Here is a 22,310-nt window from a genome sequence, read left to right on the forward strand (position 1 = left end):
GAGTGACAGGAAACTCGACTGTGAAGGGCAGCTGCCTGTTGGGGTGCCTATAGGGAGCTGGGGGGGTCACAGGCCTTGCTCAAGGGCCCCCACATGTGCTGATGCTGGGCTTAAATTGGTGACCTTCCGTCTGTGAGCAGTGAGGCTTAACTCACAGAGCCACATGCTCAGATGTATGGGACATAAGCTGAATAAGGTACTAACATAAAATTTATAACTTTAAAAAAAGTTTTGGCAGCATCTGAGTCGGCAGTGGGCAGCATGTAGTTCAGTGGGTTAAACCTCTGTGCCTCTGACCCCAAGACTGCCAGTTCAAGCCCAGCCCACCCAAGCTCGTCTTTGGGCTCTGTTTTTGTATCCCTGGGCACTGCAAAGGCTGATGCCATAGTATGCTAAGCTCAAATTTTAAAGTTTTTACACATATGAAAGATAAATTTTAAGAAAAGACAATAGGTTCGAAAAACTTTTGTTATGAATTCTTAATATGTAATACTAAAAATGTGAAGTTTTTATACATAAGAAAGATAAATTATCAGAATGAAAAATGATTACTCTGCATAACAATTTGTGGTTTTCTTAAAAACTTAGAAGTTTAAGTTGCCCTCAAAACTCAAAAATCTAGTGCAGTAAGTTGCCTTGAAATTTTAAGTTGTCTTAACTTTTTTATAGTGTATAAGGGAAATTTTTTAACATTTCAAGTGAAGTCAAGTGAGCTTATATATGGACAGTAGGACAATAGAGCTCATAGACTTGATACGTTAATAAACAGGTACCATGGTGATCCATAACAGTTCCGCTGTAGGTGTTAATCTGACCCCAGCTCAGTGTGAATATGATGGCTTCTCACTATGCACCTGAAAGTTCTCTCTGGTAATCTGATCCCTACGATAGAAAGGTGTACTGTTTAGGGGTTTTGGGTGGCCTTCTCCATTTTCGAAAACTGAAGCTTTGGGAAAACATATGGTGCAGTGTATCAATACCGACACAACTGATGGGTGAAGAGTTGAAATCAAACCCAGCGGCCCTTACTGAGTCAGCCACCTCTGTAAAGTTGAACCGCTTAGTAAAACTTGCCCTTTTTAGTATATCCACAGCCACTAGGCACAAAATGATTGATAGTGTTCATTTAACCAGCTTATTGCTTTCTCTGAATGGTGAGGCTCCCACAGCTATAAATGCCTGTACATACAAGGGCCCATTCAGACCAAAGCTGAGGCCCGCCTCAGTGACTCTGAACCTGTGCTTTGATTCCCTTTGATTTCTGTTCGTGTTTAATTAAAAAGGAGCCAAAAAATACTAATAATCAATGTAAATGCATTATGAATGCCATTCATTCAACCTATAGTACGTTAACATAGTAGCATCTAACCTACATTGTTATGCAGCAGCAAGGATAAATATGTGAACCCTGCATTATTTGATCATAAAATGTGATCTGATCTTCATCTAAGTTACAAATATTGAATGAACAGAATCTGTTTTAACTGATACACATGATTGGATTGTTCTTTTCTTGCCACTGTAGTTTATCATTTTTACGACACTATTGCTTTTAATTCAAATATCTATTACATACGAAAGAGTGTGTTGCACGCAAGAATTAACTGACCAAGAGCCATGGACTCTGTAGATAAACTACATTAAATTCTTTGACAATCATTGTTTTTCACAAAATCAACTTTAATTAAGAGTAATTATACAGCAGTATGTAAACACACACGCACTTTTCACACAGTAAAAAAGTACCCCACGTGCTCTCTTGGTGGCTACTGATAATTTAATGACTGTATTAAAACGTTTAACATGATTTTACCCTTTGACTGTAGCAAAAGATTCCTCCACTAGATGGTGCACGAGAGCCATGTTCGCGTTTTAAACGACATTTGAAGTTGGATGGGAATATGAGAATGTTACTGCCTCCCAGTTAATCATTGCGACTAAACAATTAGTGAGGAGTTCACGCTTCAGCAACATTTTATTTGCATAATTACATTATCCACGAACACTTATCCAGAGCAGAACCTATTAGGGGAAGTCAAGGTCACGGCTGCACCCTGTGCAAAATGGAAGTCCATCACAGGGCACGGAGAACAGATGGAAAAATGACAGTTTTATAGACACCGATAGAAGGATCCTGCGTGTCTTGTGGCCAACCAAAGGAATGAGCGAACTAGGCGGTTGCTTAGGAACCAACTACCACCGGAGAGATGACAGAATCGGATGCATGATAACAAATGACATCTCTGTTAGCCAATTTTTTTAGGGCCTCAAAATGGGATAGTAGTGAGCACCTCAAGGAAACCCGTAACAGGACTGGGCGGAAACTGGGCAGGAATCGAAACCTTGTATGGCCAAACTTTGTAAAGGTTTATTTATATTTTTATTAGGATGGATACATTAAAAGTATTAATTATATGTTAAGATTAAGCGATAAAATGAAACTACACAAGGCACAAGCTCTCTCCGATGTCGATCAATGTAAAGTTTGTTTTAGTAAGGGAGACAGGCGAGGGCTGTAGATGTCTGTCGGTTTGATAAAAGACAAATAAAACTGTAGTTTATAAAATCCATACTTTTTTTCGCAATATGTTTGATTCTTTTCCTAAAATTATTTACCAGATAGGCTATTTAAAGGTATACTTCTCTTAAACCTTTTAGTTTCACGTGATATGGGTGATAGGTTCTTTTTTGTGACGGTGCGAACCGGTAAAGTTTACGAAATACTTGTCAAGATTTTTTCCTCTCTTCTAAAATAAGTCATTTGGTGCTCTTGTAGCAGATTTATTTAATTTCGTTTTAATGTTTTGGTATATGACGTAGTCACAATTTATCGATAGCTACTAGTATGATGTTTAAAAACAGTTTATGATAATTAAGTTTGCAGCATAAGCGGCACCTGAGGTTAAGACAAAACCATTTACCTCCAAAAACAATTTATTCTCCAAAAAATCATTCTGTTATTTTGTTTAGCCCGTACCTGCCATTAACTTTTCAATAACAAACTGACGAACCCATTCGTCCGAATAATTGTTCGGAAAGGTGTCGATGAACCTGCGCATTTGCAGTTTTTTGTCTTCAGCGCCTGATTGGTCTGAACCGTCTGAAAACCCAATAGTGCAAATGACGCAGAAGAATACCGCTGTCATGCTTGGGTTATGTGGTGGTATTTTGTTTTAAAATAACAGATATATGCAAAACACTTAACTAATTAATTCTTGAACACAGCTAATGCAATTTAACGTTGACTGAATTTTGAGGTGATACATTTTTAAGCAATATTATTTATTAACTTGTTGTATTTCTGTCACTGGTTCCAAGAGGAAACGGATAAACTCGGACAAACAGAAGAGGAAGAAAAAACGTGAAATTCATCGGAGTGCAACGTAGCAATGCTCTCCAAATACGAAAAAGAGCTTCTTGTAATTATTTGGGGAAAGGCGTCCGTATATGCTGAAGACATTGGTGCTGAATCCCTTTTAAGGTAGGTTGACTTTTTTCTTCGTGTTTATTTGGTGTCTTATGGTACGTACAACTTACTGTTTATACTGTACTTAAAAGCAATCAGTTCATTAGGCCTGTTTCAGCAAAAAATACCACAAATTCCTTTTAGAAGACAGATATTTGGACTAGATATTTAGAAGAAAAATATTTTAAGGAAAAGGAGTCTGTGTGTTGATGCCTTGTTTACTACTCCTAATGTTTAAAATAAGAAAAAAGGTTACTGAATATGTTTAGTCAGTATGTATATTTTGCAGATTAGTAATACTTTAGTAAGGGACAAAAAGCTGCAAAAGTCTGTAGGTGTACTTGTTTCCTGGTAAATGTGGGCTCTAATCTGGCTAAAGAGAACAATAGTTATGAAAATAGTGCTTAATCATTAGTTAACTTAATTTTTCCCTGTCCTTTCTCAAAGTGCCAGTCTAATATTTAGCTGGAGTGACCGTATGTTTACACACTTATATAACCCCTTGTTTTCTATTTAATTTATCTTTAGAATGTTCACTTGCTTTCCGAAAACCAAGACGTATTTCGCCCACTTAGACATCGGTCCTGGGTCTGCACATCTCCGTTCCCATGGTAAGAAGATCATACTGGCGATAGCAGAAGGGGCTAAGAACATCAGCAGTCTGACCACCACCCTGGCTCCCCTCAGCGTGCTGCACGCCTACCAGCTAAGAATACACCCCACTAATTTCAAGGTACCTCATCCCAAAGCACTGACCTCCTTTGTCTCTTCTTATGTCTGATAAAATATGTCTTTTTATTTGCACGTGAAGCTTGTCCTTTTTCACAGGTGGCACCGTTTTTGTTATCCGTCCCTTGAAGCTGCACATGTTTAATACGCAAATGCTTAATGCACAAATTGGCATATACTCCACACCATTCCTAATTTACTTCTCTGTGTAATATTTGAAGGTTGCACTGTAATCAATGGCCGTAAATTTACAGTTGGTTTCGTACTGCATTTAGCTGTGTTTTGTAACACAGCAAGCTACTGGAAAAATTAATTACATTTCTGGCAGACTACCATTGTACTGCTGTTTCTTCTCTATTATAGTAAAATATCTGACTCGCAAAGCATTCTATAGGTTTGATATGTTAATGGCTTCGATCAGTGTAGCTGAATTTAATCGATTTTATGCTTTCGGGATTTTGTCTTGAATGGAATTGAAGATTACCTATACAAATGCATTATAATGTTTGTGAATGACGAAGAGCATCCATATTAATTTCTCTTCCAGCTCTTGTCTCACTGTATCCTCGTCACACTGGCCAACCGGATGGCTGATGAGTTCACGCCCGTAACACATGCTGCCCTAGATAAGTTCCTCTCGGCGTTCTCAGCTGTGCTCGCTGAGAAATACAGATAAGAAGTCTTATAGCAACCTGAACACTGAATTTGCACTGTACAAATATAAATGTTTTGTATAAAATTGTTTCAAGCATATCTGTGAATTTATGTTTCATGTGTCGACCCCGTGAATTTGTGAATAAAAAAAATGAAATTCATATCCGCCTATTACATAGTTTTTGTGCCATTTTTGTACATATACACACGTTACTGCCAAAAATTATATGTGTTGCAAAAGATAAATTCTCAAAGCCAGCTGCAACACTAAATATGTACTGACACTCTGAATTCCATTCATAATATTAAATCTCAAAAGCATTTGTCAATAACTAGATAAGTAAAATATAAAATGATTTTGTGATGTTTGTTTATGGACTATCAAATAATTAGAATTTAGTGATTAATTGTCATTGTTGATACACCACAGCACACAACAACAAAATGTGTTCTCTGCATTTAACCCATATTTGACATAGCAGGGGGCAGCTAATTCAGCGCCCGGGGAGCAGTGCTTGGGGGCGGTATCTCGCTCAGGGTACCTCAGTCGTGCCTTGCTGGTCGGGGATTCGAACCAGCAATCTTTCAATTTCAAGTGCGCATCCCTAACCATTAATTCTGCTGTGATAAATAGTAATATATATATAATGTGTCAGATGTATTATTGTCAGACCACTCAGTGGATAGCATGGTAACCTCATACTCCTATAGTGGTGAGGGTTCAGATCTTACCGTTGGACTGTGTGTGTGTAATTTCTCTGTTTTTCCCGTGTTTAAATGGGTTTGAATGTAGCCCAAAACAAAGTGTGTCCTGCAATGAGATGGCAAGGAATCCCAGCCTATCGCACAGTATGAGGGACAAATTATTATTTGATGATGATGATGATTATATTTTATTGATCCCCGCGGGGAAATTCTCTTTTCACCTCCCAGCAAACTTGGGATCGAAAAAAAAAATTGACCCGAGTTATCCGTCCGCCCATGACAAAATACATTGCAGTTTATTTTTATGTGAATGAACATACAGCTGTTGGCAGATATCAGATAGTTCATTTTTGCGATTAAACACAGCGATAATTTGCCACAAATAGTAATATTCTAATGGTATTCCCTGCTAAGAGCGGAGACCACGACATCCAGGAACTTCTGCCAGGCGGCTTGGACATCGGGAGAGAAGGCGGCAGCTAATTTGGTAGAAATTACGATGGTGATGCAGTCTGCTAGTAGCTTCCAATAAAAGAAAATAAAATAATTATTAGTATCAGTATTTTCCTTGTACAATTATTCTTACGTTTTATAAAATCGGCCTTCAGCATCGCATAGACCAATAATATTGACTCATAATTAATAATACGTTAGTGACGTTTATCGAAAGTTTTAGCAATCGTTTTAATAGAGGAAAAATGTAGATAATCTGTTTGCACCTACCCTAAAGTTGTCAGGATCAACATTAAGTTTCTCAGAGTGGAGTTCGCTGAGTTTAGCATAAGTGCTTTTGATGTCGTCCAGATTCTTCACACCTGAGCCTAATGCCTTGAGGACGGTCTTTCCGTGGGCGGCCACCTTGGGGTTGCCCGTGATCGCTGACACACTTGATAAATTTCCGAAAACGCCAAAATACCGCTGAGTCCAAGGGTAGACAATCAGAACACTGTAATCGGGGAAGTACATTACTATGTAAAACTCCATACGTCATTTTTCAAATGAATAAAAACTGCAGAGGTCCGAGTCAAAACAGCACAAAAAAAATATCATTTGAAATTATACAAAATTATATTCTCTTAAAATAAATAGCAGAGTTATCGGCACCTGCAGCATTCAGTAGCAATACCGACGGGAAAACAAGTACATGTTTTTGTGTAATATAATCTAAGTACCTTTCTAAAGCCTGTGGACCAATGACATTTATATCGATTTTCTCCCAAACACTTTCGATAGCGCGACGCTCGGCCTCCGTCCATTCAACCATGCTGAGAGCAGTTTTCCGGTATTTGTAAGAGAAAGTGGAAATTTCTTCCTTTTTTGAAGATATTTGTTAGTCGACATTGAAAATTTCAGTCCGCCCCCCTGGGGACCTTGCCTCTAATTGGACAGTTCTTCAATAACAGCTGCAAGCTGTACGACTGTGTTCTTGACAAAGCGCAAAGAAATTATAGGTTTTTTTTAAGATTAACGTTCAGTTTGATCCACAGTTAAGATATGTTGCCAAAGCAAAGTCTATCTTCTGAAGTCCACAAAAACTGCTGATGATCTAAAAACACTCGATGATTTCTGCAGAACATGTGTGTATTGTTACGAATCTGCCTGTTTCTCATTTTCCTGTAAGATGTTAATCAACATGAATAGAGTAGAACAGGCAGAAAACGTTATGTAAATTATGTAAGTATTAATATTAATAATTAGACTACTCGACACATATACGTATTATTTTACTGTTTGCCATTTTCGTTTAGATGTTTGTTGTAGGCTACATCAAAAACACATTCAGAAATGTATTTTTTCTTAGCGTTTGTAAAATGATGATGAAAATAATATCATTTAAACTTGGCGTTTATTCTGCGCGTAATGTTCGTATCAACCACAATTTACAGGCTATATCGTTTATAAAAGTGATTAATGAAGAAAGTGCACGCAATAGGCCTAACATACCAACAGGCCTATCAGTTTTATATGGATAAATTAGTAATACATTTCACTCCCCAATGTCACAACGCCACCTGCTGGGCAAAACAGAAAGTAGTGAACGTAGAGAGGAAAAATGATTGGATGATCGTGAAGAAATGCAATGCAGTTACACAACGGAACATATTTAAGAAATGTTGCGATTTTTACATTTATTTTGTTGGAAGGTGTCATCATCTCCAGTTGGGAAATCTGGATTGTTACTGTTGATTCGCTCCACTTGTCCCACGTTAATGTCTGCCACTCCATCCAGCCAGTCATCATCCAGTCAATCCCCTGAGACAGACAGCCATTTTCACATAGGAGCCATTGTGTTTTTGATCCCTCGAATGTCTGTATGAAAAATGCCATATAAAGTCTGATTGATTGGTTGATTGATTGATCCATATATAAGCTCTATAGATGCCTGTTCTGCACACCTACCGTGTCTCAGCAGTTCATTGAGCATCCTCTAGCCCTCTGAGGACCAGGCAATCATCAAATGTGATTTCTCGGAAACACTGCAAAGTTCTGGATAACGTTACCGCTTAATCATATGCTTTTGTCCATATTTTTCGCCTTGGTCATGCAATATTTTAAAAATAATTTGTATTACATTTATTTAGCAGACCCTTGCGTGTAAGCAGCATCCTGTTTGGCGGGGAATGCAGGGTCAGACAGTCCATGGAGCAGCTGGGAGTTAAGGGTCTTGATCTACAGTGAAACCACTTAGCCACTTTGGGAATATGAACCAGTGATCTGATCACAGCATTCCAGTGACAAGATTGACAGTGTTACACAACAGAAGCAGCAATAATTAATAATCATAGCAGAAATCAGAATTGGTTTTGGCAACATGCCAAATAAGAATGTCCTTGATGGGAAAAAGTGCACTGGAGCTCCAGGGATTGATGCATACGCTCTCCCAGGATACAGCCTGGGGGGGACGCTCACCGGCTCTCACTGACACCTTACTGAAGGTTTTTTAAAGGGGAGGGGGTGCTCACTGACTCTCACTGACACCTTACTGAAGGTTTTTTAAAGGGGAGGGGGTGCTCACTGACTCTCACTGACAACTCACTGAAGGTTTTTTAAAGGGGAGGGGGGGCTCACCGGCTCTCACTGACAACTCACTGAAGGTTTTTTAAAGGGGAGGGGGGGCTCACCGGCTCTCACTGACAACTCACTGAAGGTTTTTTAAAGGGGAGGGGGGGCTCACCGGCTCTCACTGACAACTCACTGAAGGTTTTTTAAAGGGGAGGGGGGGCTCACCGGCTCTCACTGACAACTCACTGAAGGTTTTTTAAAGGGGAGGGGGTGCTCACTGACTCTCACTGACAACTCACTGAAGGTTTTTTAAAGGGGAGGGGGGGGGGCTCATTGACTCTCACTGACAACTCACTGAAGGTTTTTTAAAGGGGAGGGGGTGCTCATTGACTCTCACTGACAACTCACTGAAGGTTTTTTAAAGGGGAGGGGGTGCTCATTGACTCTCACTGACACCTTACTGAAGGTTTTTTAAAGGGGAGGGGGTGCTCACTGACTCTCACTGACTCTCACTGACAACTCACTGAAGGTTTTTTTAAAGGATGCTTTAAATACCTTCTGAATTTCTCCTAATAGTGCACATCTGATTAAACTGTTTAAAACTGATTTGGGCCCAGTTTCCCGAAACCTTCTTAATGTTACATAATTTAAGTTCTACCTTAAGTTGTCTCTTAACGCTCCGATGCATTTCCTGACATAGACATTTTTTGATAGGGTTGGTCTGAGCCTCTCTTAGCTGTCTCTTATTGCTGTTGTCGGCTCATACTGCTGATTTAAAACAAGACTAACATTGTTAAGGGTACAGTTTCATTCATATGAACGCCAAACTTATAAATGGAAATGAGATGAAAAAAGAGTTCTCTGTTCATATTCCTTGAATAATTGCAAATACAATACTTCTATACCAGTACGCAAAAATAAGCCTCTACCAAAAAGAACATTTGATTCAGAGTGTAGGACATAAATATAATTAAAAATGGCCCTTGCTTACTTGGTGAAGCTCAGATTTTCCCCCACACAGACAATATTTGCCTAGGCTTGGCATAAAACCTCAAAGTGAAATACAAATCATGGATACTGTAGTAGTCTGAGTTAATAATATCTGACTGGTGCTGTTAATCATGTGATGCATGTATTTTGAGAATGTGAGCTTTTGTAATGTTACCCCATGTTGCTGTTGGTCTTATCCTGCGTTATCTAATAAAACACGAATTAAGCGATCTCCACTTTCCTGCCTGTTGATTCGGCATGTGAGCACAGCAGGGAGTCATTATGGGGAATGGAACGATCACACATTCACAACAGTTGCGGTTCATTTGACTTTTATTAAAAAGGAAACGTTTTTTATGTTTTGTCCATTTACATAAAAAGAATTTAGTAATACTGCCTGCAGAGAGCAGAAACAACAACAGCAAGAAACTTCTGCCACGCTGCCTGAACTTCCGGTGTGAACGCAGCGCGCATCTGCCCAGCAATAACAAGGGTGAGACAGTCAGCCAGCAGCTGTGGAGAGAGAGAGAGTCCAGGAGAAATGCGTTAACACACTGGGAATCTTATAGGAAAACACCTCTAATTATCCAAGTGAAACCCAAACTATTGCATTACAGTCATATTTGGCATATGTAAAAGATTAACACAACACATTTATCAGAAAATGACAAGATTATATTTATGGTGGGAGATGCTGCAATATCTCTAGAAGAGCAGTTTACATCATAAAAGATAAATTTTACTTTTTCATTTCTTATTACACATTTCAATCTTCACAAATCATACTGGGCTCTCCTATGATGCACACACGTATACTGGAGAGACAAAAACTTACAGTCAAGGCATAGTGTCACGTTGGAGAAACTGGGGTTAATGGTCTTTCTCAAGGGCCCAGTTACACCACGATAAGTCTGCCAGCTACGGGTTTGGTACTGTGGGATTCCTGCTCCTGACAAAGACTCCTAACCCTCAGAGTCACACACCTTTCTTAGTTTCTTACATGTGCTCCCATTTTCAGCAGGAATGGTCCGTAAATGATTGCTATGACTGTGTTTACTATATATGATTATTATATTTGTGTCCTTCAATGCTTTAGCACCCCACCAGGTGGATCATGGCAAGAGGAATTGGCCAGGGCAGCATCTTCTGAGAGAACACCAACCAAGCATTTTAATATTTTACGAGGAGACAAGACTGGCTTACTGAAGTGGGCTGATTACACGCTTTGACTGAGTGTGACTAAGAGCTGAAAGTACATGGAGGAGAAAAGATTTGTCTTTAGCCTGAGACACATGAAGATGCGTCCTGGCCACCCTACACATGTGCCTTTTAGAGAAAAGTTGACACCTCTAATTATCTAAGTGAAACCCAAACTATTGAATTACAGTCATATTTGGGGAATTAAACATATTGACACGAAATGCCTTTTTCAGCAAATGGCAAAATTATATTTATGGCTGATAGGAAAACACCTCTAATCATTTAAATGAAACTACAACTATTAAACTATTAATTAAACCGATTAAAACTATTAAATGACACATATTTGGGATATATAAAAGATTAACACAAAACATTTCTCAGAAAATGACAAGAGTATATTTATGGTTTGAGATGCTGCAATATCTCTAGAAGAGCAGTTTACATAATAAAGGATTCATTCTTATTACACTTCAGCCTCAGTGAACGACACTCACTCTGAAGTTATCGGGATCCACGTTCAGCTTCTCTGAATGCAGCTCGCTCAGCGGGGCGAAGGTTTTCTTGATGTTATCCAAGTTCTTCACAGCCTTCTCCAGCCCGCCAAACACAACCTTTCCGTGGGCAGCGACCTTGGGGTTCGCCAGGATGGCATCGGCGCTGTACAAGTTCCCAAAGCCACCGAAATATCTCCGGGTCCAGGGGTACACGATAAGGCACCTGGAAAAAATAAGATGCATTTAGCAAAACAAATATTTTCAGTAAATTGGACATTTTGGTAAGACTGACCATGTGTAAATTCATCAGTGTTATACGAATTAAGTTAATAGTGTAAACCAATTACACAAAAAAGCTGAGTTACCTGGCAAGTGCGTTTGGTCCAACTACATCGCGGTCGATTTTTCCGAAGATATCAGCGATGGCGGCGCGCTCAGCATCAGTCCACTGAACCATGTTGGCAATTCTAAAGAGCTTTAGACCTGTTTAACTTTACGTTGCGTATTTAAGAATTCTGTGCTGGCTAACTAAGTTCTGCAGCCTCTTAATATAGGTACTAACCCCACCCAAAGCAAAATGGTTGCGATTGGCTGAATGCTTTCAGTGGTTGAGTTTCAAGAACTTGAGTCTGTCTGACAGGACTACACGTGTACGCGCAAACGGCGGCTGGCTGCCTGTTTCTCGGGCGCGCACACGGCGGGGACACGGCTTCACGGAAACACGCGCAAAAACAGTATAAGTACAATGTGAAATCAATATCAACTAACGACAACAACAATAATAATAAATCTTTATCCGTGTAGATCTGCAAAATAGGAAACGTATTTTAATCACTGAGTAGTTTTACTGGGAAACATGGAGACAACAATCTTAAGGATGTAGTTATTTTTATTTTTAATAATACTTTTAATATTCAATGTAAAGCCATCACATCATGCCTGCTTCGCCACTGTCCTTAAAAGGAAATGCAGCCTGAGGAGTGACGCTTGTCGCAATTTCTGCTGTCTCAAAATGCTCTTTCCAGGTGAATTTTCATTCACAAATGGTCTCAGTGGGTTTTACCTTTTAATATCTATTATACTTTAATGTTTCTTTTTATGATTAGATCTACAAGCTTATTACTTAAAAAATTGTAGGTTAAGTATTGTTAAAATGGGACACATTCTGAAAATTTGCTTTTTGTGAAAATCATCTCAATGTCTTGAATCCCAACTTGAAACCATTCTAAATACATTAATGCCCATTCTACACTATAGAAGAGAAAATAAAGTCTTACTAAACACATACAGTATCTGTCCCATTTTGCCAGTTGTTCCATTCTCACAATATTCACCCTATTCATATTTTCAAGCAGTATTTAAATTAATATATTTTTTATTATTGTATGTTTAAACTGTCATCTGTATTTTATGGTTTATAGCATATTTTATTGGAAATTTGCAGAAAAGTCTGCTGAGGCAAAATGTGTCTCTCAGATATTGCTAATCTCCGGAGCAACGGCGTCAGCTGGAGTGTCCTTCATGAGCGGACAGAGCCTGGATATCTAGATAGGATGGGTGTGTGTTTGTTCAAGATAATCAAAACCAGAAATGCACCTATATTGTCAGCTTCACCATTTAGATTCCAGCACAAGAAACAAAGCTATGAAAGATTCATTTTTTTCTGCCAGTCAAAAACACACAATATATGATGAGGTGTATTTCCACAGTGATTTTGTGGTTAGCAGTGTTTTTTTAAAGGATACGTTTAATTTGTGTATAAGTACAGCATCTTTGCAATTCTTCATCCCACAGATTAACTAAGATGGGATAAAAAGTGGATTTTTTTTAAACCTGAAATATTTTTGTTACATTAAAGATGAGAAACTGTATTCAATGCATAAGTATAGTGGTATAAAAAACAAATCTTTAGAAGGAATGTAATCGTATTGGCATTAAAATAGCCTACTTATAATAACTCCAAACTACTACAAAAAATTAAAATTCCTGCAGCATAAATAGTAAAATATTATATAATTACATTATGTAATAGATCTTAAAATACATTATATAGCCAAAAGTATTGGGACACCTGCCTTTACACACACATGAACATTAATGACATCCCATTCTTAATACATAGGCTTTAATATATTCAACCCACCCTTTGCAGCTATAACAGCTTCAACTCTTCTGGGAAGGCTGTCCACAAGGTTCAGGAGTGTGTTTATGGGAATTTTTGAACATTCTTCCAGGAGAGCATTTGTGAGGTCAGGCACTGATGTTGGATAAGGAGGCCTGGCTCACAGTCTCTGCTCTAATTCATCCCAAATGTGTCCTACCGGGTTATGGTCAGGGCTCTGTGCAGGCCAGTCAAGTTCCTCCACACCAGACTTGCTCATCCATGTTCTTATGGACCTTGCTTTGTGCACTGGTGTGCAGTCATGTTGGAACATGAACATCCCCAAACTGTTCCCACAAAGTTGGAAGTATTAAATTGTCCAAAATGGCTTTGAATGCTGCAGCATTAAGAGTTCCTTTCACTGGAACTAAGGGGCCAAGCCTAACCCCTGAAAATCAACCTGACACCATAAAACTTTACACGTGGCACAATTAATTCAGGCAAGTTTCATTCTACTGACAACCGGCAAACCCAAACTCGTCCATTAGATTGCCAGACAGAGAATTGTGATTCGTCACTCCAGAGAATACATCTCCACTGCTCTAGAGTCCAGTGGAGATGTGCTTTACATCACTGCATCCGTTGCTTTGAATTGCACTTGGTGATGTAAGGCTTGGGTGCAGCTGCTCGGTCATGGAAGTTCACTACACACTGTTCTTGAGCTAATCTGAAGGCCACATGAAGTTTGGAGGTCTGTAGCTGTTGACTCTGCAGACAGTTAGGCGACTTCTGCAGACTGTGTGCCTCAGCATGCGTTGGCCTACCACTTTGTGGCTGAGTTGCTGTTGTTCCCAGTTGCTTCCACTTTGTTATAATACCACTAACAGTTGACCGTGAAATATTTAGTAGCGAGGAAATTTCACAATTAACTTATTGCACAGGTGGCATCCTATCACGGTGCCATGCTTGAATTCACTGAGCTCCTGAGAGCGACCCATTCTTTCTAAAATGTTTGTAGAAGCTGTCTGCATGCCTAGGTGCTTGATTTTATATACCTGTGGCTATGGAAGTGATTGGAACACCTGAATTCAATGATTTGGAGGGGTGTCCCAGTACTTTTGGCAATATAGTTCATATTCTACTGGTTGGCTTCCTGGTATTCAGCTAAATTACTGAAAGGATATCAAGTGAAGCTTTAGAAGAAATATTGTTCTGTTAACACCAAACTGTTTCAATAGAAACAAATACACGGGAATATTAAATCCCTTCATCTGCCCAACAATTATGAATGTTGGCTATCGGATAATTATTTCACTATTAAATAAGATTTAATTTATTTCCACTTTAAAGCCATTAGATATGATATGTCACCATATCATTTATATAAAATATACCATATCATTTTGTAAAATATAGCCTCTGTGCCATGGACCGCTGTGTTTGCATTTTAATTTACAAAGTATACAGGAAACACGCGTTTGTTTGAAATACAATGACTGAGAGATTCGATTTTAAAAATCACTGTACTTTTTTTTTGGAACCACGTTGTACTTCTAAATTGGCTTTTTCAAGAAGACAGCCAAGAGTTCATCAGAGGCAACTTATTTTATGCAAGACTTTTGCATATTTGCTCTAGTGTCTTTTCGGCAGCGTGTACATAATTACACCCTTTGTTTGCTGATACATGCTGCACCAGGGAATTGTGCATTTATTTGAATGCAGGTTAGTCAGCTCATTTATCTCTCCTGGTCATGGTTGTGGGGCGGTTCTGCAGCCTGATATCCAGACAGGTTTATACCTGGACAATATGCTGGTACATGGCAGGAAAGATACGCAGTTATACATAATAGGCAATTTACAAAGACCAGTTATCCAAAGTGCATGTCCATAAAAGCAAGATGCGACGCATGTAATACTGGATGAACAGGCAAACACCACCCATACTGTGTAGCTGCAGGGTTCGAAGCCCCAGATGTATGTGGCAATAGGGATGCCCACTGAGTCAGCATGCCACCACTGGCGGACTCCAGAGTAGGACAATCATTCACTCAAATTGTTCATTTTCTAAATCTTTTATTTTGATGTTGAACCAACATTAGCCAAACTTAGGCAATCTGATCACAATTTAACGGTACTTCTCAGACAGGGCCAGAACCACATTGGCAAAGAATTTGTCCAAAGCAACGTGAGTCTCAGGGCTGAAGTCCTCCGGTGACGTCATGGCCAGCACCACGAGAAGGCAGTGACACAGAATCTGTAAGGAGAAACCAGTGTCATTGATCTTCTCTCTAGATCATCGTTTGCAGACATAACTAACATTGATTTGCACTGTCATAGTGTTTTGATTTCTTAGTTGACGCATGAGCACGTTCAACCATATTAGGTTTCATGACACTGTATTTTAAATGAAAATATTTTAGAGTCTTTCAGGGACTCACTTTGAAGTTTGAAGGATCCACTCGCAGCACAAATGCATGCAGATGACTCAGGTTCCTAAGACCCTCACAGAGATTATCGATTTTCTCCACCGCCTCCATGACACCTCCCATGACGGTTTTCCCATGCTTCCTAACAGGGGCAGAGCCGGGACTCAGGTCCTGCCAGTGGGCAAAATAGGTCTTGGTTTGAGGGTAGACAGTCAGCATTCTGTTGGAGAAGAATTCGTTGGTTAATGAGACAGAATCCTAATAGATGAACAGTTAAACACAGCACATAGCAATTTACAATGCGACAACTAAGTTTACAAATTACATATACAACTTTTAAAATTGAAAATTAGCAATTGAATTGGATTTACCTAGACAGAGCCTCAGTTCCAATATCATCTACTCTTCCGGACACTTTGCTGAAGAAAGTTTTGACAAGAGTTTTCTCCTTGGCTGAAAGACTCATCTTGGCACTTGTACTTTGACAGAGTTTTCTGTGAAGGATGCATGTGTGAGTTGGCCAATACACATCTTTATAGTGTTCCAGGGTGATGACACGTCATGATGCTCCTCCTCCAAGTGTTTATTTGTTAGTTCAGAGTGTAACAGTTGAGCCAATCGTTCCTGAAGTTCAGAGGGTTTTGTTTGTGAATTATGAATCCTCTCTTTTCAGTATCAGGACAATTTTTTTTAACCTATTTCATATATTTTTTGCACGAGTGAGAAAGGCCTTTAATGTATCATCTGCACTAGGTAAATGCCTGACTGAGTCCAAATTCTTAATAGTTTTGATATCTACATTACCTTCAGCATTCCCAGACAAGCTGTAGTTATTCTTTTAGTTAACAATAAGGTTACAAAAACACTTATATATAGTAAAGTGGAAGACTTTTCTGTGTTCATTGTGATAAGTACAGTTTTAAACAATTTAGTGTTGCAATTACCATCAGTTTTATATTTAGTTACATTTATGCTTCCTTTTAAATATGACTCCATGTCATGCATGTTTTTGTAATAATTTGTAGCAAAGGAATATGTAACAATATATTATTTAAAACACTTATTTTTTTAAGTTCAGCTGAACATCTATTAAAACACAAAGTCACTTTTGTTTGCCTAACAAAAAAGGTTCTCTTACCCCATTAACGAAGCTTGTCCTATATTAACACAGAGAAACCAGGCACTGGAGATTGAATTTAAGAAAAGTATATTTTATTTGTAACTTTGGTATGTAAGGTCACAAACTAAGGCTCTGTATCCTTGAACCTGGTGGCCAGTTCATAGTGCCCAATGTGATTATTTTGCATTCATAAATATTTTAAATCCAGTGGCTTCATAATAACCAGACGAAGTAATGAGGTGGCTTTTTGAAATCAAGAAAGGAAGCATGAAATTATTATCACTGCAATTATTTTGCAACATATATAAGATCAGTTTATCAGACCTAAAGCAGTTCCACAACTGGACAAGAAGCTCTGATGGATAAAGATACTTGGATACATTTTGTATAACAGAAATGTATTATTATTTTTATATGAAGAAGAAACTAAATGAAAGATAAGAAACATGTTTATTTATGTTTCACTACTTAATGATTATAACATGTTGCCTCACTACTTCATTATGATACTTCATACTTATCCATTATGATAGAGAAGAGGAAAAAAATATCAAGATCTATTAGATGCCAAGGGAATTTACATGCATGTAATTTATAGCTCAGTATTATTAGAAGCACAGAAAGAATGCAGGTCCGTTTCAGAGACTGGTTATCTTGAAAAAAACATGCTCCCATCCAATCTCGATATGAGGGCTTTGTCCACCCCTTAGGGACACCAACTGATGGAATTTTGCCAATGATTAGGACTATCAGAGAAACACCCTTTGTTTGCTTCAACAGAATTTTCTATCTTTTTGTTTTGCTTTAGCACTATGTTGTCTTTATTCCTACCTTCGGTGTTTTGACATAGTGAATTATAATTTTAGTATTAAATTGTACCAGATTGTATTACAATAGAATTCAAATCTTTCAGGTAATAGTATGAATACAGTTGTATTTCACTAAATTTGTCTGTTCATTGGTTAATTACAGCTTAAAGCACTAGAATGATATTCAGTCAGAAAACGTATGAGTGTAAGAAATCAGATCATATAATAATCCTCTGTCACCTCCACTGGCTACCTGTATCTTACAGGTTGTAACGTTCATTTACATACTTGCAAAGCAACCATCATACTCTGAACTATTTACCGTTTATACACCTGATAGAACTTTGCCATCCTGGAGTAACAGACTCCTGTGCATACCGAGAGTTAAACATCAGTGCAGTAGTCAGGCAGCTTGGTAGCCTGCCACGCTTGTATTTGGTTATACTCACGGTCATGGCAAGCTTTCGACAATAATGAAATGTTACAATAAAATACAGTATTTGAATTTTGTGCTTTGCAACTGATTACTTAACTCATTAGGTAGGTTGAGATTGAAATTATACCATTTGTAACTCAGATGTAGTAATTCCTCAGCCATTTTCTCCAATTGGGTGCTGCCGTTTCAATTTTAAGATTAAATTACGCAAGACTAGATAAAGTACAGTTTAACGTTGAGATACCCCTTATTGAGTCAAGTACGATCGATTTACGTCAGAGGTCCACAGTAATTAATATACACTGATCGAGAGACGCCTAAAAGCCGACCTGGCAGGATGTTTGCAGATGCATCATTTGGTGTTTCAGGTGCAAGAAAACGGGCAGAGCTACCAGCAGTATAATAACCCAGTTTATCCATACAGAATTACTGGCACCCCTTCTAAGGATTTGTAAAAAGGGTTAGTAATAAAAAAAAAATAAATAAAAAAAAAAATTAATAAAAAAAAAAAATGTATTGAAAGAAAAACAAACCCTTCATCAATAATTAATTATTTTCAACAAACACACATGTGCCACGATTATTGACACCCCTGCTTTTAATACTTTGACCAACCTCCCTTTGTACAATCTCCCAACTCTCCTCTTCAGCTCAGCCCACAGGTTTTCAGTGGGGTTCAGGTCAGGGGATTGGGAGCCATGGCAGAAGCTTGGTTCTGCGGTCAGCTAATCATCTTTGTGTTGATTTGGACATGTGCTTAAGATCACTGTCCAGCTGGAAGATCCAATGATGGCCCAGTTTTTTTTTTCCTGATTTGATGTAAAATGTCCTGGTATTTCATAGAGTCCATAATGCCATGTACCCTAACGAGGTTTCCATGGCCTTTGGAGGAAAAACAGCCTCACAACATTACAGAACCTCCACCATATTTTACATTTGAGGTAAATTTCATTATAGCCATCCTCCTATTACATCAAAGCTACCATGAATGTTTACTGCCAAAAAGCTCCATTTTTCTTTCATCAGACCATTGGATTTGGTTCCAGTCAAAGTTGTAGTAGTGCTTCACAAACTCCAGGTGCTTACGTTTGTGGTTAATTGAAAAAAAAAAAAAAAAAGATTTTTCTGGCATACCTTCCAAATAATCTGTTAGCATGAAGGGGGTGTCCAAGATTTTACTTGCTATTGTAATTCACCAATAGTCATCCTTGGGGATTTTTTTGTCTCTCTTACGATCCTCCTCACTGTACGTGGGGAAAAATAAACTTGGGTCCTCTTCCAGGCAGGTTGCTAACAGTTCCAGTTGTGGTCCACTTTTTTTATTATTGCCCTAACAGTAGAAATGGGCATTTTAAGGCGAGTAGCTATTTTTTAATACCCATTTCCTGACTTATGAAAGTCAGTACACTTCTCCCTGATTTGAATTGTATGTTCTCTTATCTTTCCCATGTTGATGGGTGACTAAGGGAATTTGAGCTCTGTGTCACCTCATGTTCGTATCCCTGTTAACCAGGAAGTCATGGATTACAGCTGGAAGGTTCCTATTCACTCAACTCAACTCAAAGATGTACAATTCACAGGGGAAACATGCTTCTGTTACATTGTGTTCACTATAATTTCCAGGGGTGCCAATAATCGTGGCACATGTGTTTTTTGTTAAAGATAATTATTTCTTGATGAAGGATTTTTTTTTTCTTATAATAAATTTATGTTAATAAAATGTTGGATTTTTCTCAATTTGTCAGTGTGACATGACGCTGCTTTACCAAAAGGTGGATTTTTCTAACCCATTTTACAAAAAGGGCGCTGCACAGTAATTTATAGTATGTGACGGAAAGCTATAATGTCGAGATACTGACGCGCGCCCGGCAGTCCCGGTCCCAAATCGACACAAGGCTGTATTTTTAAATCTTTAAACTTAATTCCACGTAACCCACGATAAACACTCAGTTTGCGTACTTAGATTTAGAGGGTCATCTTTGTTAATTTTATATATTTTATACACAACTCTTTTCATGAATTTGATTAAATATTATTGTTTATTGCGGATATAATATAATATAATATAATATAATATAATATAATATAATATAATATAATAAAACCGATTAACTACGTCCGCTGCAAAATCGACTCCAATGAAATATTTCAGACAAATTATGTTAATTTGAGTATGTCCTCTAACTAATTTAAAAATTTACAGAACATTCACATATCTGGTAACGTTCGCAACAATGACCCTTGTATTTAACAACAAATCCATCCAAATACAGCCGACTTTTCCCACTCTTTATTCAAAAACAAATAAACAAACAAATAGACAGACAGACAAACAAACAAATAAAACGGACAAGCAAATAAACCCAATAAAGAGATATGGTGTAAATGTTCATATAATCAGTAGGCCTATCAAGTACTGAACGTTTAAATTACGAAGTCTCCTGATTCAGTGAAGTGAAGTGAAGTGAAGTGAAGTGAAGTGAAGTGAAGTGAAACTTTATTGTCATTCACACCATACAACAGTACAAAGACAGATGCAGGCAGAACGAAATTGCGTTTCTCCAAGGCTCAATATGGACAAGTGCACTCAAGACAACATACATACAACATGCAGACATTTCACTTTACAGAGGTAGTTAAGACAGCATGGAAACAAAAAGCAGCAAAGTACAAACAATAAATACTATTTATTTATTTAAAACAGTACAGGTGTGCCTTATATTGGGGCCAATACCAAAAGACAACCCTTTTCAATGTGGCATCAATTTCAACATTCTGTGTGTATAAAAAGCTGGTATTGTCAGTAAGTCATTCCAAGTTCATCATTCAAACAGCCATGAACACACGACGTCACTTAACGGACGAGCAGCGCCGCCTGGCCATGGTCACGCCTTCGGGTCGGTGGCAGGCGGTCAGATGTTGCTCGTGAACTTGGTGTGTCTCAAAGTGTCATCAGCAGACTTGCATCAAGACACAGAACTACTGGCAGAGTTCATGACAGACCTAGGAGTGGAGCCCCACGAGTGACAGACCGCGACTATGACCAGTACCTAAGGACCTATGCTCTCAGACACCATCATGCAACTGCTACTCAGCTGCAGGCCTGCGAGATGCGAGGGGCACTAGGGTTTCCAGACAAACCATTCGCAACCGACTCCATCGCTTTGGCTTGAATGCCAGCCGACTGTTGCAGGTGACTCGACTGACACCAAAACATCGCCGTGAACGTTTGCAGTGGGCACAAGACCATGTGACCTGGGCAATGTAGCAGTGGTCTACCGTCACTGATGAGTGTCGGGTCACCTTGCACAGAAATGATTGTCGTCAGCGTTGCTGGAGAAGGCGAGGTGAGCAATACGCTGAGGTCAACATGGTCCCCAGGGTTTGCTTTGGTGGAGGAGGTGCAACAGTCTGGGCAGGCATCACCAGTCAGCACAAAACAGATTTGGTTATTGTACATGGCTCAGTCACTGCACGTTCTCACCTCAGAGACATCATAGAACCCATCATCATCCCCCAATTCCGCCAGCACACCCCAACTTTCTGTTCATGGATGATAATGCTCCACCACATCGTGGCAGAATTGTCACAGCTCGACTTCAGGAGGTTGGAGTGCCTCATATGGTATGGCCATCAATGTCCCCTGACCTGAACCGCATAGAGCACGTCTGGGAACAGTTGAAGCAGAGACTGGATGATCGTACCCCACCCCCAAGTGACCTGGCAGAACTGCGTGTAGCACTTGTGGAAGAGTGGAACGCATTGCCTCAGGACAACATCATGAGGCTAGTGAGGAGCATGAGACGTCGCTGTCAAGCTGTCATTGCGGCAAATGGTGGAAACACCCACTACTGACATTGTCAATTGTTGTTATTTGGGGCTGTCCCTGTTATTGTCTAAATTTTTGGGGTAATAAATATTAAACTAATGAAAATGGTGTTTCTTCTCATACATTATTAGGGAACTTTTACTTATTTCATTAAAATTAAGAGCAAATAGGAAAAGCACTCATGTAAATAACAATATCCCTAACTTATTGTGAGTAGTATAAATGAATTGCATGGTCTTATCTTGCCTTACATGTATGGGCATGCCTTGCCATGATTTTGTTATTTATTTTGTTTAAATAGAGATTCCTGACAAGGTCAAAAAGTCTTGATGCAGTATTCAAATT

The 22,310-nt window shown here is 38.8% G+C and overlaps 4 protein-coding genes across 5 annotated transcripts; 1 reads left to right on the forward strand and 3 right to left on the reverse strand.

The window, feature by feature from the left end:
- The first annotated feature begins 1,917 nt into the window (after positions 1-1,917).
- On the forward strand, positions 1,918-5,010 carry hbae4 (hemoglobin alpha embryonic-4). Of its 2 annotated transcripts, XM_023809126.2 has the most exons (4): positions 1,918-2,345; positions 3,319-3,481; positions 3,995-4,199; positions 4,743-5,010. In XM_023809126.2, the coding sequence occupies exons 2-4, from the start codon at positions 3,390-3,392 to the stop codon at positions 4,869-4,871; spliced, it is 426 nt and encodes a 141-aa protein (XP_023664894.1). In that variant the 5' UTR covers positions 1,918-2,345; positions 3,319-3,389; the 3' UTR covers positions 4,872-5,010. The 2 variants fall into 2 exon arrangements, with proteins under 2 accessions (XP_023664894.1, XP_072568447.1); XM_072712346.1 differs by lacking the exon at positions 1,918-2,345 and having other exon boundaries at positions 2,703-3,481.
- An 806-nt stretch (positions 5,011-5,816) lies between these two features.
- LOC111842489 (hemoglobin cathodic subunit beta-like) lies at positions 5,817-6,962 on the reverse strand. Its single transcript, XM_023809123.2, has 3 exons — positions 6,727-6,962; positions 6,278-6,500; positions 5,817-6,076 (listed from the first exon to the last, which is right to left on the reverse strand). Exons 1-3 carry the CDS (start codon positions 6,816-6,818, stop codon positions 5,948-5,950), a joined length of 444 nt encoding a protein of 147 aa, XP_023664891.2. The 5' UTR covers positions 6,819-6,962; the 3' UTR covers positions 5,817-5,947.
- A 2,900-nt stretch (positions 6,963-9,862) lies between these two features.
- Positions 9,863-11,921, reverse strand: LOC111842488 (hemoglobin subunit beta-like). The gene is made up of 3 exons (XM_023809122.2): positions 11,610-11,921; positions 11,245-11,467; positions 9,863-10,060 (listed from the first exon to the last, which is right to left on the reverse strand). Exons 1-3 carry the CDS (start codon positions 11,699-11,701, stop codon positions 9,932-9,934), a joined length of 444 nt encoding a protein of 147 aa, XP_023664890.2. The 5' UTR covers positions 11,702-11,921; the 3' UTR covers positions 9,863-9,931.
- A 3,549-nt stretch (positions 11,922-15,470) lies between these two features.
- LOC111842491 (hemoglobin embryonic subunit alpha-like) lies at positions 15,471-16,260 on the reverse strand. The gene is made up of 3 exons (XM_023809125.2): positions 16,143-16,260; positions 15,784-15,991; positions 15,471-15,599 (listed from the first exon to the last, which is right to left on the reverse strand). The coding sequence occupies exons 1-3, from the start codon at positions 16,235-16,237 to the stop codon at positions 15,471-15,473; spliced, it is 432 nt and encodes a 143-aa protein (XP_023664893.2). The 5' UTR covers positions 16,238-16,260.
- Positions 16,261-22,310: the final 6,050 nt, after the last annotated feature.

This window comes from Paramormyrops kingsleyae, chromosome 5, assembly GCF_048594095.1.
Source record: "Paramormyrops kingsleyae isolate MSU_618 chromosome 5, PKINGS_0.4, whole genome shotgun sequence".
NCBI lineage: Eukaryota > Metazoa > Chordata > Actinopteri > Osteoglossiformes > Mormyridae > Paramormyrops > Paramormyrops kingsleyae.

Coding starts and splice junctions, on each gene's coding strand:
- hbae4 (XM_023809126.2), top strand. CDS start 3,390: ATGCTCTCCAAATACGAAAAAGAGCTTCTTGTAATTATTTGGGGAAAG. Junction 3,482..3,994: donor GGTGCTGAATCCCTTTTAAG/GTAGGTTGACTT, acceptor ATTTATCTTTAG/AATGTTCACTTGCTTTCCGA. Junction 4,200..4,742: donor TACACCCCACTAATTTCAAG/GTACCTCATCCC, acceptor TTTCTCTTCCAG/CTCTTGTCTCACTGTATCCT.
- LOC111842489 (XM_023809123.2), bottom strand. CDS start 6,818: ATGGTTGAATGGACGGAGGCCGAGCGTCGCGCTATCGAAAGTGTTTGG. Junction 6,501..6,726: donor GGTCCACAGGCTTTAGAAAG/GTACTTAGATTA, acceptor CCCCGATTACAG/TGTTCTGATTGTCTACCCTT. Junction 6,077..6,277: donor TTGATCCTGACAACTTTAGG/GTAGGTGCAAAC, acceptor TTTTATTGGAAG/CTACTAGCAGACTGCATCAC.
- LOC111842488 (XM_023809122.2), bottom strand. CDS start 11,701: ATGGTTCAGTGGACTGATGCTGAGCGCGCCGCCATCGCTGATATCTTC. Junction 11,468..11,609: donor GGACCAAACGCACTTGCCAG/GTAACTCAGCTT, acceptor TATTTTTTCCAG/GTGCCTTATCGTGTACCCCT. Junction 10,061..11,244: donor TGGATCCCGATAACTTCAGA/GTGAGTGTCGTT, acceptor CTCTCTCCACAG/CTGCTGGCTGACTGTCTCAC.
- LOC111842491 (XM_023809125.2), bottom strand. CDS start 16,237: ATGAGTCTTTCAGCCAAGGAGAAAACTCTTGTCAAAACTTTCTTCAGC. Junction 15,992..16,142: donor GGAACTGAGGCTCTGTCTAG/GTAAATCCAATT, acceptor CTTCTCCAACAG/AATGCTGACTGTCTACCCTC. Junction 15,600..15,783: donor TGGATCCTTCAAACTTCAAA/GTGAGTCCCTGA, acceptor TTCTCCTTACAG/ATTCTGTGTCACTGCCTTCT.